Below are 16,988 nucleotides of genomic sequence, written 5' to 3'. Positions count from 1 at the left end.
TACGTATGCATCGCATCCGGACAAAGCCATGCGCGCGCCCCGCCGGTTTTCTCGCCTTGTGACGTTTCTCCGCAGCATCGCAGCGACACATGCATGCGGCTTGACTGACCCAACACTTTGCTTTTGTTGGCTTCCCGCCCTCGGGCACAAGGGGGGCGGACGAGGCGGCGATGCCACAAACAAAGCCCCCTCTGTTGAGCCTCCAAACGTTGAAAGCCATGGCGTCTGGAGTGCAATCCGGCCGGCACACCGTTCATTGATTGATTGATGTCTGGTCAGTAATATTTCCAAGTCGCGCGCCAAACCGCCACCTCGTCCTTGCCTGCCGGAGTGAGCAGGTCATTCTGCCGCCGTCATCTGGACTACCCAAAGCGCAGGGCCACTTTGCTACAAAGCTGCTTGATGGGTGTAAGCGCTGCAGGGAGAGCCTCTGTCTGCCGCTTGGTTGAGAACGGTTCAATGTTGCCTTGGTTGGTGGTCATCCGGAGCCAAACGCCGGCGAGTTTAGGTTTTTTTTTTTCCCCCAACACACCCTCCTCCCTTGGCTCTCCATACACACAGACAACCGTCGTCAGGGTTCCCCCCGAGCCGAGGAGGAGGCTATTTATGACCGTTTTGCCGACTTGGCCGGCGCCACTGTTGCGCAAGAGCTGAGCTGTGGCTGGCCACATGCCACGAGTGCTTCCGCGTCCCCATGCAACCTGTCGGTGGCCGTGACAAGCAAACACACCCTCGAGCTAGTATTACAGTGAGAGCACCAGACACCTTGCCATGCTGGACCTTTTTTCGTGTCTTTGCTGTCGGCCGTCCGGGTGCCGGACGATGGGACGGTGAGTGTGGTGCGGATACACGAGCGGAACAAGATGTGAGAGGTTTCCAAGCCACGGGCCTAGTTGGAAAAAATAATACACATGTAATGATGATGAATAATAATCATGATAATTACAAGGTCGCTGGCCCACCGGATACGGGAGTGCGTGTTTGCACGTCAAGTCAAGCTTATCCCCCGTGTGTTCCACGAGTGTGTGTGTGTAGTTACCGAGTTCACAAACATGGAATTTTGGCAAAAGAAAAATAAAGCACCTCGGTGATGAAACTGCGAGGCCGCAAGGACGGAATGCATCCTTACCCCGTACAGGCAACCGTCTTTGTGTGTTTCAAGTTTCAAGCAGAAATGAGAACAGCCACCATTCATCACGCAGGCAGTCTGGTTCAAATGTCAAGGTCGTCACCAACGCCGTCTGTTTTTTGTGACCGACGGCCAACAAAGCCACATTGACTTGACATGGCTCATCACACGTCACCAAGCCGATGCGATCGGAATCACGCTCCAACACCGCCAGGCGCCTCCAGGGCGGTGCCGTACGTGACTGGCTGCGCGAGGCCAAACTCACTCACCGAGACAAAGTCAAGAACCCGGTGCCGTCGGTCAGCCAGCGGTCCGCGCAAACCCGGTCCTGCTCGTCCAACATGCTCATGCTCATGCTCATGCTCGTGCTCGTGCTCGTGCTCATGCAAGCCTCAACACCCCGTTGGTGACTGACGTGCTCTCACATTCGCATCTGGGCAAAAGGCCAACGAGCAAAATATGATGCACCAACCAGGGCGTGCTGTGCGTCTGGCAGAAGCCGCCGCTCCGCAGGGCTACAGCCTACCAGGCTGCGTCGTGAGTCGTGAGTTGCGAGTTGTGAGTCCCCCTCATCACAGCTTTGCTTTCTCGCATCGACCCTTCGCTCCTTGGTTGCTTTGCTGTCCCTGTTGCTGCCCGCCGGCTCCGCCTCAAGTAGTACCGAGCAGCTTGAGCTGGGTTCACTCGACACTGACCGACCGAGCTGATGGCATGCCTGGCATGGTGCTGCCGTGCCGCCGCCATTGACGCTGGTCTTGCGGCATTCGACCTGGCGGCGTCGTGGACGAGGAGACTTGTCATGTCTTGCTGCCGTCGTCCGCCACCCGCCCCAGACCAGAGCAGAGCAGACCCTCTCGCCATCCAGATAATCCAGCTCGTGTCAATCTTCCGCCGTCCCGCGCAGCTCCAAAGCCGGCAGCCGGGAAGAAACGCTGGCACATGCCACCAGCGCGCGCGCACACACACACCCTACCCCGTCTCACCCCCCCAAGAACCCGGGGGTGGGAGGGCATAGTTACATTGGCGGCATGCGGGAGATGGGTGAGATGCGATGTGTGTGGATGCGCATGTGGTGAATGACCTTGGCATGGGCCAGGATGAAAGGGCCATCTGGCCTGGGGGCGGCTGCGGCTGCGCGGATCAACCAACAACATTTGATGCAGCTCTTATGTACTACTCCGTACTCCGTGCTCAAAGGGCAGACGGCACTTTCACAAGCAGGGCCATGCGATACCGATGGCTTGGCTGGCCAGGCTCCCAAATAAACCGGCCCATTCCTCCCCTCTGCCATCTCTCGAGAGTCTCAACACCCCTGGTTTGTTGTTTCAGTAGAAAACACTTGCCGTTGCTATTGTCGACTTGTCAACTGTCTGTGAATGCAACGATCCGCTTTATTCATTGTCCCGCTGCGAGGAATCAAAACTTGTCTTTGCTAAAAAAAGACCGGCTTCATCATCTGACCGCCACCATTCCGCGAACAAGGCGAACCACCAGGAACAAGACATCTACTACTAGTCCTACGAATACCAAGCCGAGCTTTGGCCAAGTGCTGGCTGGGCGAAGAAAAATCATAAATATATCCATCCATCGCCCCCCGTGCCGACCACACTGAGAGAATCCGCCGTTTCGAACCCGACACAGGACAAAGAACTGCTGTGTCGTTTGCTTGCCTGTGCGCCAGGGTTTCCTCCAAGTTGAACCATCGCCGTATGCCCAAAGTCAAACCACCACGCGGCTGAGAGCAAGGTTTCGACGAAATATCCGACGGACTGGACCGTCCCCAAACGGAAGCATACGCCGCCCGTCTGGATTCGCTGCGACAACCACGGCGTATAAAGACAGCCCCAGCCCACCGCAACTGGTCCCTATTTGGGGGACGCACATCAAAGCTGTCTTCTTCCGATATATCAGACAGGCCCAGGAGGCCGAGACAAAGAGACGACCCTGGACAGACATGACGGCGGTGCAGACAGCAAAAATGGCCGCTTCCGCTACGCCCATCCCTATCCGATCACACAGCACCACCTTCTTCGAGCTGCCGCTCAAGAAGCGCAAGCAGCGTCGCCTGCTCGAGCAGGAGCAACGCCAACGAGCCCTTCTGGAGGCCGAGGAGGAGTCACGCTCCGAGGCGTGGACCTACATCATCGAGTTCCTGGAGGCTTCCGAGTGGCGCGATCAAACGGGCCAGATCACCGTGGTATACGACGCCGTTCCGACCATGGACAGGCTCGTGTCCTACGGCTTCTTGGACGAGAAGGAGGGCACGATCGCCTGCCGGCGGCTGTTCAAAGCCCCCGTCGTGTGGGACGAGCTGGGTCGCGGGCTCTGGAAGGCCCTGCGATCCGTCGCGGACCAGCGCCGAGCTGCTCTGGAGGAGGTCGCCAGGGCCAACGCGTGGAACTCTGCCGCCGCCTCCGAGGCCTCAAACTCGCTCCCCGGCTCGCGGAGATCATCGTCGCGGCGGGCGTCGGAGGATTCATGCGCGACAACATTGTCTGGCGCGTCGGTGTCTGGACACGCCTCGCTGAGCTCATCGCCCCCCAGGAGGGGCAGCGTCCCTCGCATCTTTTCCCGGATTACAGCCCGGCGATAGGGTCGCCTCGGGTTTTCTCTTCATGTATCGATTACGTTTGGGATGCAACGGCGCACAGAAATACCCCCTCCTGTTAGTAGATTTACGGATTTGGATGAGCGGTTCCACGCAACGGCGTTGACGTGAGGGCATGTATGGCTTTGCTGGGTTAGCGGCTTTGTTTTGAGGATATGACTGTAAGCGAGGCGTTGTTTTTTTTATCGTTGATATTATCCATCATGTCATGGAGTGAGGTGGTTATATCGTAGCGATGCTTTATGGGCGCATAAGAATGCATGGTCTGGGATACCGACGTATTAGGTAGACGGGATATTCCCGATGATTTTCAACGTGAACACAGCGTGGTCGTTGCCCTTTTGGGCATCATTTTTTCTTTTTCTTTATTTCTTTTCGATCACATCATTTTGCGCATGTGAGTGCCGTATATGCCGTGAGCCCAACTTCAGTACTTGAAGTGCATGTGATCAAATGGCGGTGATGTGGTTGAGTTGTTGACGTGTGTCCGCATCAAGCATGTGACCTACCACCAGTTACACTCCAGTCTCGACGTATTGAAAACGGGGCAGAAACGACGAGTGTCACTTCCAAACAGGTCAGTTTCAGTGTCACAACCTGTCGCCTTACTTCTACTTTGGTGGTACTCACCCGACATCTCACGCGGGCGCTTTAGGTTCCCTCGACTTGTACCGGTGCAATGTGGTTGTGCAGTGCTGGGCCAACCCGCAGAACATTGAGGCATTGGATCGATCCGGTAAATTCCTTGAAGCGCCTTCGGGCATATGATATACGTGAGACTACTGGAATTTCATCGGAGGATGGCATCCAGGGCTCTTGGGGGGGCCGAGAACTTGAAAGAAGGTGAGTCTTGACACTGTTGTACAGTTGACAAAACCAGAGACCGAAGCTTGAGTAGCCCGGGAACTAGCCGGTGACCAATAACAGCATTAATATTTGGTATCATTTGATGGAAGCATGAATCAAGGTTGTAAAATCAACATTGACACCTGGTTTGTTTTCCGGTGACCGTCAACCTTGCTTCGTACGATTTAGGGTAGGCATCGGCATAACCTCGGATACAAAGCCCACTAGCTTGGGCGCCACCCAATGGGATTCATGCAATGGCCACTTCTTTGGACTTTCTTGAAATCGCCCAAAGCCTTCGCGAGGGCAAGCGCGCGCCAAACAGCCAGTCAGGCTGGAGCTCCAAGAACTAGCTGGTGCTCATTTCTTTCTGAAGCTAGCAGCCTGTACCCGCATCTTGAAACCTCACAACTCGACGACGCCTCGAACATCATTCGCGTCTCGCCGTTCAAACCCTTCCCTTCACGGGCTTCAGCTGGCGGAGTCTTGTGGGTTGCTTCACGTATTTTCTCCTCACTTCGATTTTATTACATTGCGACTCTTGTACCTTGACTTTGGATGGTTTTGGCACTGGGCACCGAGTGATGACGAGACGGCCTCTGCTGTTCATCTAAGCCAGGCTCGACAATGGCGGCTGCAGGCGTCGATGTGGGTTATGTCGCTGGCCACTTAGGCCTTGACCAACCCGTGTTGACAACACTGACGACCGAACCGACGGCGGAATTGGTGGCCACGCTGCTTCAAGCCGTTGCCGCCAAGGCTCACGAATTTGACACATTATACGCCGACAAGCTTCAGACCGATATTGAATTGGAAAATGTGGTTAGGAGCTCCGAAAACAGGTCACAAGCCTCAAAGTCCACTACAGAAAAGGCACTGAAGGATGTTGAAGAGGCTAGGCAGAAACTCAAGGAAGAAGGTAAGCTTAAGCTCTGTGCATTTCTCCTCCCAATTTTCGAGCTCTGGCATCATGAATGAGGACCTGGAGCTCGGGTTGCGAAAACGTTTTACTAACTGGAGGTGGCCGGTATCTTGTAGAGACGAAGCGACAATCCTTGGAGAACGAATTACAGGTGCTAAAGGCCAAGAATTCTGATCACGCTGCTGAAGTGAAGAGTCTTACCGACAAGATTGAGACTCTGCAGTCGTCAAACCGGACTAACCTAAGCATCATCGAATCACACAACAAACGCGACGAAACCATCACCGAGGAGCTTACGAAGCAGCACCAGCGTAATGTCGAACTTGCTCGAGAGGTAACGGCTCTCCAACAGTCAGAACAAAATGCCAAGGGTCTACTCAACAGCGCCAAATACCGCGAGGAGTCATTGAAGCAACAACTTCAGCTGGCCCGCCGCAACAGCGAATGGCTTGAGACTGAGCTGAAGACCAAGAGCGAAGAGTCTCTGAAATACAGAAAGGAAAAGGGCGCTCGCATTGCAGAGCTCCAGCGCGAAAATGAGGATGTCAAGTCACAAGTCGACGCTCTCAAACGTTCTGAGCAGCAGCTCCGCGAACGTCTTGATGCCATGCAGGCCAAGGCGGATGATGCCCTTGTTAAGCTACAGAAACAAGAAGGCGCCTTTGCCACAACTATCGAAAGCTACAAGCAAGAACTTGAGGATCAGAGGCGGCTTGTTGATATGTCTGACCAGCTGAGCAAAAAGCACTCGGAACGTGTGCGGGACCTTGAGGCTGAGAAAGAGCGTCTAAGAGAAAACTACGAAAATGAAATCCGAAGGGTTCGTATGGAGCTGGAACAAGAACGGCAAAACGTGACGGAGATGGAGGAGAGAATCGGTCAACTCGAAAGCGAACTTGACGAAGCCCAGGCTCGTATAGAACAGGGCCCCCCACCCGGTTCAGCGCCGCAAACACCACGTCCGAATGGCTCGTTGGCGGGTCGTGCAGCTTCGCCATTCGGCACCCCCGTCTCCATTCGCAAGTCGGCAATGACCGCTACCCAAGCTATTGACCAACTGTATCAGGTCAAGGGACAGCTGGCCAGCGAGAAGCGAAGGAATCATCAACTCTCGGAGGAGCTTGACGAAATGATGACGGCTCTTGAAGCCAAGGCACCCGAGATTCAAGAGTTGCAAGCTGAGTCTGATACGCTACGCAGCGAAATCGCACGCATGTCCGAGCTTTCCCAGCAAAGCTTTGAAGAGCGAGATCTTGCGAGAAAGGCAGCTCGCAAGGCGGAAAGCGCGCTGGCGACGGCTCAATCTGAGACAAATATTCTGCGAACACAACTTCGGGATCTGGGAACCCAGATTCAGATGCTTGTTTTCAATGTATATGCCATTGAAAAGGGCATGGATCAACTGAGCGAGGAAGAGAAGTACCGCTTGCAGCAGCTGGAGAGGGGAGAGATCACAGAAGAGGCTCTTTCTGATCTCTCCGACACACATCAATTCATTACCCAGAAGCTGGTGGTTTTCAAAGACATCAAGTCTCTGCAGCAAAAGAACCAAGACTTGATGCGCATTACTCGTGAACTTGCCGAGCAGCTTGAGAGTGAAGAAGCTCTCGCCGCAAAGCATCAAGCTAAGGAGGATCATGATCGTGTCGAGAAGCTGCAGCGCGAGCTTGAGAACATGACAGAGGAGAGCCGATCGATTAAGAATACGATGGAGAGTTACAAGACGGAGCGAGACATGTTCCGACGAATTCTCCAACAGCGCGGTGCGGGTGCCGACGAGGCCTCCATGATGCGTAGCTCTCTAGATGGTAGCCAGCGCGCACCGCTCGCTAGCATAGAGGGTAGTGAGCAGGCCGAGTCCCTCAGCGAGGCTCTCCGAAAATTACAATCAGAGTACGACAGCTTCAGAGATGCCCAAGATGGTGTCCGCAAAGATCTTCGCACTCAAATTGATCACTTGTCCACGGAGAAGAATTCACTTCAGACAGAACGCGTCAAATTGCAGGGTGAGGTGAAACTAGAATCTGAACGACGAGAGATGCTGCAGAGCAACTACATTGCCTTACAGTCTGAAAATTCTGAACTTCAGAAGAGGGTCCAGGCCTTGTCGGAGACTGCCGCAAAGCAGGACATTCGCACGCAGCAGGTTGCCGAGGAACTCATTGAAACCAAGGGCTTGTTGGATAGTATGAGAAACGAAACCGCCAACTTGAAGGCCGAGAAAAATCTTTGGAAAGACATACAGGACCGTATGAGCAAGGACAACGAGAACTTGATCGAAGAAAAGAATCGATTAAACCACCTTCTCGCCACTCAACAGTCCTTGGAAAATGAACGCAACATGTCTGAGTCTGAAGCCAGACGAAAGGCGCAAGCCAAGATTGACACCCTCGAGCGCGAGCTGTCTGATGTCCAGAGAAGGCTCTCTAATGAGACAGATGAAAGCAAGAAGCTGCAGCTCCGAAAGGAATTCGAATCAAAAGAGGCGCAGAAGAGAATTGATGAGCTCATGACAAGCCTTGGCCAGATCCGCGAGGAACATGTTGGCGTCAAGACAACTCGAGATCACTTGCAGGCTCGAGTTGATGAGCTGACGGTTGAACTGCGAAATGCCGAAGAACGTGTCGGCCGCTTGCAACCTCGGCCTACGCCACGACCTGGCCTAGATGACGCAAGTCAACGACAGCAGGAGCTTGAGGCAGAGCTTCACGACCTCAACAACGACATCTCTGACCTCAAACGGGATCTTGACATGGCCAATACTCAACTCGAGAATGCAAAGGCGCAGGCCGAGCAATACAGGGAGCTAAGTCAGAGTAATGAGGAATTGCTCGCAGACTTGCGCGGTTCTCAAGAGCAGTACAGACAGGAGATGGAGGCCATGATTGAAGAGAAGGATAATAAAATCAAAGAGCTCAGTCAACGGATCGAAGACATGTCCGAGGAGCTGTCTCGTTCAAATACGGAGCTATCACAGTTGCGTGATTCCCAAGGCGACGTTGCTCGAAAGTATGAGGACGAAAAGACGATTCTGGAGGATGAGCTGAAGCGTTTGAAGGAAGAGAGTGCCAGGCATGCTGAGGCCACTAGGTATCATCAGCAAGATTTACGGGCCCAGGCTGAGATTGCTTCCAAGGCGCAGCAAGACTATGAGAAGGAGTTAGTCAAGCATGCTGAAGCTGCGAAGCTCGTCCAGCAACTGCGCACCGATTACAATGCGCTTAAGAGTGAATCAGCATCCCTACGAGCAGAAGCTGAATCAGCCAAGGTTACCCTTGCGCAAAGCGAGAGCTCCTGGGAGGATCGCCGGCAGCAGCTAGAACAGGAAATGGCTGAGTTGACGGCTCGACGTGAGGACGTTAATGCTCAAAACAAACTGCTGCACCAGCAGCTTGAGGGCTTGACCGCCCAAGTTGCTGCGTTGCAACAGAGAAGATCAAACGGCGATGAAGAGGGCGATGAGGGCATGTCGCCCGTACATGTTGGAGATGCTTTGGAAGGGCTACGAGAACTCAACAACTACCTACGTCGTGAGAAGGACATACTCGAAATTCAATACGACTTAAAGTCACAAGAATCTAAACGCCTCCAGCAGCAAGTCGAGTACACGCAGTCCCAGTTGGACGAGGCTCGCTTGAAACTCGACCAAGAGCGAACACAATCTGCGCAGAGTGGCCGTTCATCAATGGCACACCAAGACTTGATGGAAAAACTCCACGAGCTCAATTTGTACCGCGAAAGCAGTGCCGCTCTCCGCAACGAGAACAGTCAACTGAAGGATCAGATAGTTGAGAAGAATAAGAAGATTGAGGAGATGGAGGGTAAAGTTCAACCGCTCGAGGCTGAGATTGACAATCTTAATATGCAAAAGTCGTATCTTGAGGAGGAGATCAAGCAGATTCAAGAGGACCGTGACCGCTGGCAAAAGCGGACTGAAGGCATCCTCACCAAATACGGGCGTGTTGACCCAGCTGAGATGGAGCAACTCAAGAAAACCATCTCTGACCTTGAGGCTGAGCGTGATTGTCTCAAACAGGGCGAGCAGCCGCTTCGAGAGAAGATTACCGAACTTGACTCAACACTGGAGAGCGAACGTCAAGCTTGGCAAACAACTCGCGCCAAGCTTACCGAGCAATTCAAAGAGCGGTCTAGAAAGCTCACCGGTGAGAAGAATGAAGCTGCTCAGCGTGCCAACCATTTGCAGGAGCAACTTGACAAGGCAAGTGGTGATCTCCAAGGTGCCCAGCAACTCGCCGAAAACGTTGGAAAAGAGAAGTCGGAGCTTGAGCAACAAGTTCAATCTTTCAAACAACAAGTGGAGGAGCTTCGACAACAAATCCAACAGCATCAGCCTGAGCAACAGGCCCCAGCTGCTGATACGACATCCGTTGAAGTCGTCAGTCAATTAGAGAAGCAACTGGCCGATGCTCGCAAGGAACTGGAAGCAGTAAACGCCCAAAAACTTGGGGCGGAACACCAGCTTGAACAGCTTCGTGCAGAGCTGCAAAATGCTATTGCTGAGCGTGACGAGGCGACTCAGAAGTTGCAGAATGAGGTGGCCGTTCGGACCAATGGCACAACTAGTGAGGATGCCGCTCCAGGAGGAACGGGTGACAGCACAATCGCTGGTCTGTCTGATGAAGAGCGAAAGGCATTGGAGGAGAGAGTGATTGCTGCAGAGTCCAAGGCTGCCGAATTAGAACAGAGAGCCAATGAGGCGGAGAACAAAATCCAGCAAACTATCAAAGAGCGATCCGATAGAATGCGTGATACTCTTAACGGCAAACTCAAGGATAGCCGGGCCAAGATGGAAGAGGAGTTCAAGAAGAAGGAAGATGATCTCAAACTTTTTTACCAACAGGAGAAGCTCATCTGGCAGGCGGAAAATGCGGGCGAGAAGCCCGTCGTGTCTTCCCAACCGCCTGCAACACCAGCCAAACCCGAAGAGCAGCAACAACCTGCCGCAGCGCCCTCTACACCGAATGTGGCCGCGGGCGGTGCCCCAGACCTTTCTCAGCTAGACGATGTCAGCATCCGGCAGTTTCTGTCCACCAACACAACTGTTAAGAACATTATTGCTGCTAACATAAAGAAAAAGCTGGAGACAGAAAGTACCAAAATCAAGTCCGAGTTTGAAGCCAAGATTGCATCAGCTCGGGAGCAAGCTCAGCTGATGGAGTCGAAGAAATCCACTCTCCGTATTAATATGGCCGAGAACAAACTGAAGTCGGCCACGGCTAAGTTGGGTGTCGTGGAAACTGCAGCAAACGAGACGCCACAGAAGCCAGTTGTGGAAGTTTGGGAACTTGCGAAATCTGCACAACCTCCTCCAGCGACGGCGGCACCTGGAACGCCAGCAAAGGGAGCAAAAGCGCCAATGACTCCAGCTTCGGGTGCCGCAACGCCTGCTGCTGCTACTACAGTCGCTCAGCACCCTGTACAAACAGCGACCCCCGCATCTAAGCCAGCTTCTGGCGCTGTTCCTTCGCCGGCGCCGGCGACTAATAACCCGTTTGCTGTTCCAGCAGATGCGACCAAGTCTGACGCGCCTAACCCCTTTGCCGTGAAGACTGAGCCAGCAGCAGCTGCAGAGACGCGGGCGCAACAACCTGCACAGGCTAAGCAACACCAATCGCAACAACAAGGCCAACAGGCCCAACCTGTTCGATCTAACATTCCTATGCCACGAGGGGGTGGCCGGGGAAGAGGTGGCCCATATGTTCCTCCTTCGCAGCGAGGTGCTAGTGGAAACCAAGATGGAGGTGCGGTCGGTCAAGGTGGACGGGGCAGAGGAGGTCATAGAGGAGGTCGAGGAGGGATGAACCCGGGCGTTGCGGACTTCCAACCTGGAACCAAGCGTCCTCGAGGAGATTCTGAGGCTGGAGGCGGCGCCAAAAGAGCTCGTGGAGCACATTGAATAACATAATAGCATGAGACGAAGGGCAGAGGGGTATTGATGTTATAAAATATGACAACAAGTCAGATGGATGAAGTGGCTACGTGAAACACCTGGAGCTTATACTGCGATTCTCTGTACTCATATTTGAAGCTGTTTTGGAAGGGGATACTTGGGGCTCATCTTTCAAAATAAGGGCCGGAATTATAGCACACTGTACCGATAGCATGATATAATATCGTTATATTTCTTTCTGTTGAGAGACCAAGTGCATATGAATGCAACATGTGTGAGTTGAAATTTGGGAGCTGGTTGCTCTCTCTCTTTTGATGTCATCAATGGTAGGTAGATATGAGGTCTGTGGCCGACAGCGATTGGGCGGATGGCGGCGGGTCGGAGGTCGGCTCAGCTTATGCCGATTCACGCCTGGGCTGGCGCAAAAAAATTCCACCGTCACTTCATTGTCAACTTTTTTTTTGGAAGTGGGCTCCATGGCAGCAAGTTCAGACATCCGTCCCGTTCCAAGTTTTTGCCGCAAAACTATTGCATCCAACTCGCAATTATTCTAGGCCAATCTTGAACGCCAAGCAGCAAAATAGCTGCTCGGGGGCCGAGCTAATTTATCACAGCCCCCAATGGTACCACAGTCTAAGAAGCGCAAGGTTTCGCCGACCACTGGGCCTGAACCGAAGCGAAACAAGAACTTGCAAAAGGCAGGCACCCGACCGAAAGCACATGCGAAGACGAGCGGAAAGTCCAAGAACAAGACGAAACCTACTCCAGTTGGACGTGCCGTACTTGATCCCTCGGCCCTGGCATGGGAATCAGTGGGTGAAGATTTTGGCGGACTTCAGGTCCTCTCTGGCGTGGACGTGGTGAAGAATGGCGAAGCAGTCCAGTTCGTCGTGAAGAGCGATACAACGAACAGTCAGCCCGTAGTGTCCGATAGCGAAGATGAAGAGGAGTCTTTTGAAGGGTTTGGTGACGACATTGTGGCGCGCGAGCCTGTCGATTCCGGCGAAGGTAGCGATTCTCAAGATGGCTTGGAGGGCGAGAAATCTCAAGAAACGATTTCAGCAGTCAAGCAGGGCAAGGCCAGCAAGACCCAAAAGGGGCAACAACAAAGCGACAACGGCACGCAGAAGAAATCCAAACAACAGAAGATTGCCGACAAAAAGCTACAAAAGTCCGCTTCACATGGGGCCGGCAACGAGTTCCTGGCGCTGGCAGCAATGGCGGACGAAGAAGCCGAAACCGACGACCTCGACATGGGCGACTGGGTGGCGTTGAATTTGTCGCCCAACTTGGTGTCGGCGATTGCAAAGTTGGGATTCTCGAAGCCGACTGCCATTCAAGAAAAGTCGATACCGGAAATTATTGCCGGTGGAGATGTGATTGGTAAAGCGCAGACTGGTTCCGGAAAAACATTGGCTTTTGGTATTCCCATTGTCGAAAAATGGCTGGACATGCATGAGGAGCAAGAAGACCAGGCAGGGGATGATGGTGACCAGCCGAACAAGAAGAACAGGGAAGGTCCTATGGCTGTGATTCTCAGCCCGACAAGAGAATTAGCTAAGCAGATTGGTGATCACATCAAAGCCGTATGCGACGGACTTCCCGCATCTCCATATATTTGCGTTGTTACCGGAGGCTTGAGTATTCAGAAGCAACAACGACAGTTGGAGAAGGCAGATATCGTGATTGGTACACCAGGTCGCTTGTGGGAGGTGCTCGATGGAGATGCCAAGCTCCAACAACAGTTTACTCGAATCAAGTTCTTGGTGGTCGATGAGGCGGATAGGCTTTTCAAAGTCGGACAGTTCAAGGAGGCGGAAAATATTATTGGCGCCTTGGATAGAGAGAACCCCGAAGAGAACGGATACTCTGACAATTCTGATGCAGAAGATGAAACCAGGGAGCGGCAAACGTTGGTATTTTCGGCTACTTTTGACAAGAACCTGCAGACAAAACTCGCAGGCAAGGGCAAGAGTGCCAAAACTGGGAGTGACGAGGAAAAGATGGCGTATCTCATGAAGTGTCTCAAGTTCCGGGGCGAGCCCAAGTTCATCGATGTCAATCCTGTGAGCCAGATGGCGGATAATCTTCGCGAGGGTCTGATTGAGTGCGGAGCGATGGAAAAGGTGAGTCCGAGGTTCTGGAGGGCAAAGCCATCGAGAAGCTGACTTTCCGGGTTTGCAGGATCTCTATCTATATACAGTGCTCTTATTAAACCCCGGCCGTCGAACACTGGTTTTTACTAATTCCATTTCTGCCGTTCGCCGAATCACCCCCCTCCTCCAGCACCTCAACCAAAACGCACTGCCCTTGCACTCACAAATGATCCAAAAGGCTCGCCTGCGGTCCCTGGAAAAGTTCACCGCAGCACGAAACACCATTCTCGTAGCTACCGATGTTGCTGCGCGAGGTCTCGATATCAAGGAAGTGGACCAGGTCATTCACTATCACGTCCCGCGTGCCGCAGACACTTACGTCCATCGCTCGGGCCGCACAGCCCGTGCCGACCGCAGCGGTGTCAGCATCATCCTCTGCTCGCCGGATGAAGTCCTCCCGACCAGAAGACTTGCCAGTAAAGTCCACGCCGAGCGAGCCTCATCTGGCAAGAAACAGCACATCATTGAGAGCCTGCCCATCGACAGGAAGATTGCCTCTCGTCTTAAACCACGCTTGGATCTGGCCAAGAAAATCACAGATGCAATCTTGGCCAAGGAAAAGGCCCACAGCAACGATGCTTGGCTCCGCAACGCGGCCGAGGAGCTCGGTGTGGAATATGACTCTGAGGAATTCGAGGCCACTGAGTCGAGTGGTTGGGGTGGAGGCAGCAGAGGCGGCGGTCGACGGAGGAAGGAGAAGGAGGCGAAGGCTTTGACGAAGGCGGAGATGGGTGTACTAAAGGCTCAGCTGAGGCAAGAGTTGAGTCAGAGGGTGAATTTGGGCGTGAGCGAACGGTACATCACAGGCGGCAGAGTAGATGTTGCGCAGCTGTTGAAGGAGAGGGATAATTCAGTACGCGGCATCTTCTTAGGCGGTGATAATTTGGGACTGGGCCTGGGCCTGTGAAGGGGCTTTTATGGATGCATATAGAGCAAGCATAGACTTGAATACATGTCTAATATGGACTTGACATTTACTTTATTCCACATGTCCCGGCTCTTCAGAAATGTGTCCATTCACCTAGTGACGAGTGAAAATAGAATATAGTGAATTACAGTTCGCCAACCTAGAGCACGGATTGTTTATAGCTCTACCTCTGCTTCGTGGTGATTAGCATCCGTGGAGAGAAGAGAGATCGGTACCCAAGCACCGCCCTCATTTGTATTGTTTAACATGGCCTTGTACGCATCTCGTCGTAGGGCAGAGCCGCCTAAGGATGAAACAGAGTCGATAGCTATGTCTGCCATTTGTGAGTCTGTCCTGGCGCTGTCTTGGCTGCACTCGCTGGGATCGTCTAGCTCTTGATATGGTTGTTTTCGTGCCGCTGTGCTGGACTTCTCGCCGCGCTCTGCCTCATGTTGTGATGGCGAAACATGATCCTCGCCTGTACGTGTCTTCGAATGAAGGTCTGAATATATGGATTTTACTGAACTAGGCTCCTCAGATGATGAAGCATGTGCCGGATGGCAAGTTTGTGCCTGCGCACCTTCTACCAAGGCATTCGGCAGCTGTGGTCGGTTGAGGACTGCCTGTTCTTGTATGCGTTTGCTTTGGGGAATGACTTCGAAACTGGTATCGCACTGGCTATCAACCATTGGTGTCCTTACTTCACGAGATCTTTTCTCGTGTTCCTGGGCAATCAACGGCGCCATTTGCTTGTCGTGTTCAAATATTTGCTTCGAGCAATATTTACCAAACAGAGACTCCATGGTTATTGCTGCACGCGTTAGCAGAGTCTGCAAAACTGCGAAAATTGCGGCGCTTGACTTACTTTTCTCTACCCATTGCTTGTCTACCGTACATGGCCAAATATCCTTTGGACTGAACACCTTGACTAGTTCACACAGTTCTCTATAGGGAGAGTGCCTCGCAAAGGGAAACAGGATAACCCTGGGGAGACTATCAGATGGTTCATTAACAGGCGTTTTCGCCACGCCAGTCTTGCTGGACAATCTGTTGGCAAGAGACTGTATCAGAGCGCTCATGTCCGCAGAGAGATTTTGGCTAAATTCTTCAATGGACATGTTCAATGCGAAATCCCGGCCGCTTGAAGACATGCTTGTCAACATAGCCTTTATGCCTTTCCTTGTTTCAGAATCGACCTGATTCCAAGCTGGCAGTCTGGACAATTTAGCCGCACGAGTCAGAGTTGGACAAGTGGAACGACTTACGACTCTAATAATGCATAAACGTCTTCGTGAGTAATGCAGTCGAATTCAGCTTCCCGAGACAGATCAGTTCCCCCGCCTCCAACACCCTTCTCCATCATGCTCTCACCCCCTGGGAGTCGACAGACTACTGGTCGAATCGAAACGACTGAGGGGTGTTTGGCGACAGAACACATATTCGCCTTCTCACAGCTATGTATTCGGACACTGGTATCCGAGGTGAGGCAACCTAAATGCTGGGTATTTCCGCACATGTGGCCTGTCAAAACCGCAGCACCTGCTGCGAGGTGAAATTCTGGAGAAAAGGGTTGATCAGAGGAACGACTCTTGAGGGAATTAAATATTCGCAGCTTATAGTCGTCGACATGAATCTTTAGAATAGTCAGAAAACGTTTTGTATGGAAATTTGGAATTATACACACACGAGAGTTTAACGCTTTAGATAGAGCAATCCACACATCCTCATAGCCAAAGGTCCATGCTTGGAAGTGGAAGACGGTGTCTTCTGGGTACCTTTGAACTTTTGCCAGAAGATCAGCTATGCCTTCGGATTTTGTTTGGAATGGAATATCTGCGAGGAATGAAGTGTCGAGGTATATCTTGTCGAGGGTCTTCAAACCGCATGTATACTCCAGGATGCCTGGATTCCGGGCAAGTGCATTGACAAACCACGGTTCTGCACGAATGTCACCCGTGTAGAGGATGGCTTTGCCTTGGCCTTCAATCACTGTTTTCTTGAATAAGCAAACGTCGGATGGGGATGGCGGTTGCTACGTACAGAACATGGTTGAGCCTGGGCAGTGGTTTGCGTCAAACAATGTGACCTGGATGTTAAGTCCATGGCGAAGCTCTATCACCGTTGGTGCTTCGAGAGGAAGTGATTTCTGTTTTTTAAAAAAAGAGAAGGGATTAGAAAGATGAGTGGGAATATGGGCGAATAAAATGATGATATTCATACTAGGACTTTGCGCAGGTGCTTATATGTTTGCTGTCTTGCCTCCAAAATGCCACAGGCATGGTTGATTCTGCATGTGTACCTTTCAAGTCGCAGCAGAATCTCTCGCGTTGCTGGAGAACAATATACACTTTACATGTTAGGATGGCGAAGACTAGGCTCGTGAGGGCGATTTCCTACTAACAAAGGGGAGCGCAATGTTTCCAGTCCGGCTAGGTGGTCGCTATGGACGTGGCTTAGGAAACATGCCAAAGGTGGAGGCTGATCCGGCTGTCGTCTGAAGAAGTCGACT

The 16,988-nt window shown here is 52.5% G+C and overlaps 4 protein-coding genes across 4 annotated transcripts; 3 read left to right on the top strand and 1 right to left on the bottom strand.

The window, feature by feature from the left end:
• Positions 1-3,107: 3,107 nt before the first annotated feature.
• Positions 3,108-3,722, top strand: MAA_01918 (uncharacterized protein; the record flags this gene model as incomplete). The annotated part of the gene is made up of 1 exon (XM_007819916.1): positions 3,108-3,722. One exon carries the CDS (start codon positions 3,108-3,110, stop codon positions 3,720-3,722), a length of 615 nt encoding a protein of 204 aa, XP_007818107.1.
• Positions 3,723-5,210: 1,488 nt separating this feature from the next.
• MAA_01919 (Tetratricopeptide, MLP1/MLP2-like protein) lies at positions 5,211-11,422 on the top strand (the record flags this gene model as incomplete). Its single annotated transcript, XM_007819917.1, has 2 exons — positions 5,211-5,502; positions 5,622-11,422. The coding sequence occupies 2 exons, from the start codon at positions 5,211-5,213 to the stop codon at positions 11,420-11,422; spliced, it is 6,093 nt and encodes a 2,030-aa protein (XP_007818108.1).
• A 614-nt stretch (positions 11,423-12,036) lies between these two features.
• MAA_01920 (RNA helicase, DEAD-box type, Q motif protein) lies at positions 12,037-14,479 on the top strand (the record flags this gene model as incomplete). Its single annotated transcript, XM_007819918.1, has 2 exons — positions 12,037-13,542; positions 13,601-14,479. The coding sequence occupies 2 exons, from the start codon at positions 12,037-12,039 to the stop codon at positions 14,477-14,479; spliced, it is 2,385 nt and encodes a 794-aa protein (XP_007818109.1).
• A 176-nt stretch (positions 14,480-14,655) lies between these two features.
• On the bottom strand, positions 14,656-16,526 carry MAA_01921 (artemis protein; the record flags this gene model as incomplete). The annotated part of the gene is made up of 5 exons (XM_007819919.1): positions 14,656-15,290; positions 15,345-15,694; positions 15,745-16,112; positions 16,164-16,468; positions 16,520-16,526. 5 exons carry the CDS (start codon positions 16,524-16,526, stop codon positions 14,656-14,658), a joined length of 1,665 nt encoding a protein of 554 aa, XP_007818110.1.
• Between the last annotated feature and the right edge of the window lie 462 nt (positions 16,527-16,988).

Source organism: Metarhizium robertsii (assembly GCF_000187425.2).
Source record: "Metarhizium robertsii ARSEF 23 chromosome Unknown MAA_Scf_1, whole genome shotgun sequence".
Lineage (NCBI taxonomy): Eukaryota > Fungi > Ascomycota > Sordariomycetes > Hypocreales > Clavicipitaceae > Metarhizium > Metarhizium robertsii.
Note: the sequence above shows the minus strand (reverse complement) of the source record. Positions and strands in the feature narration are given on the sequence as shown.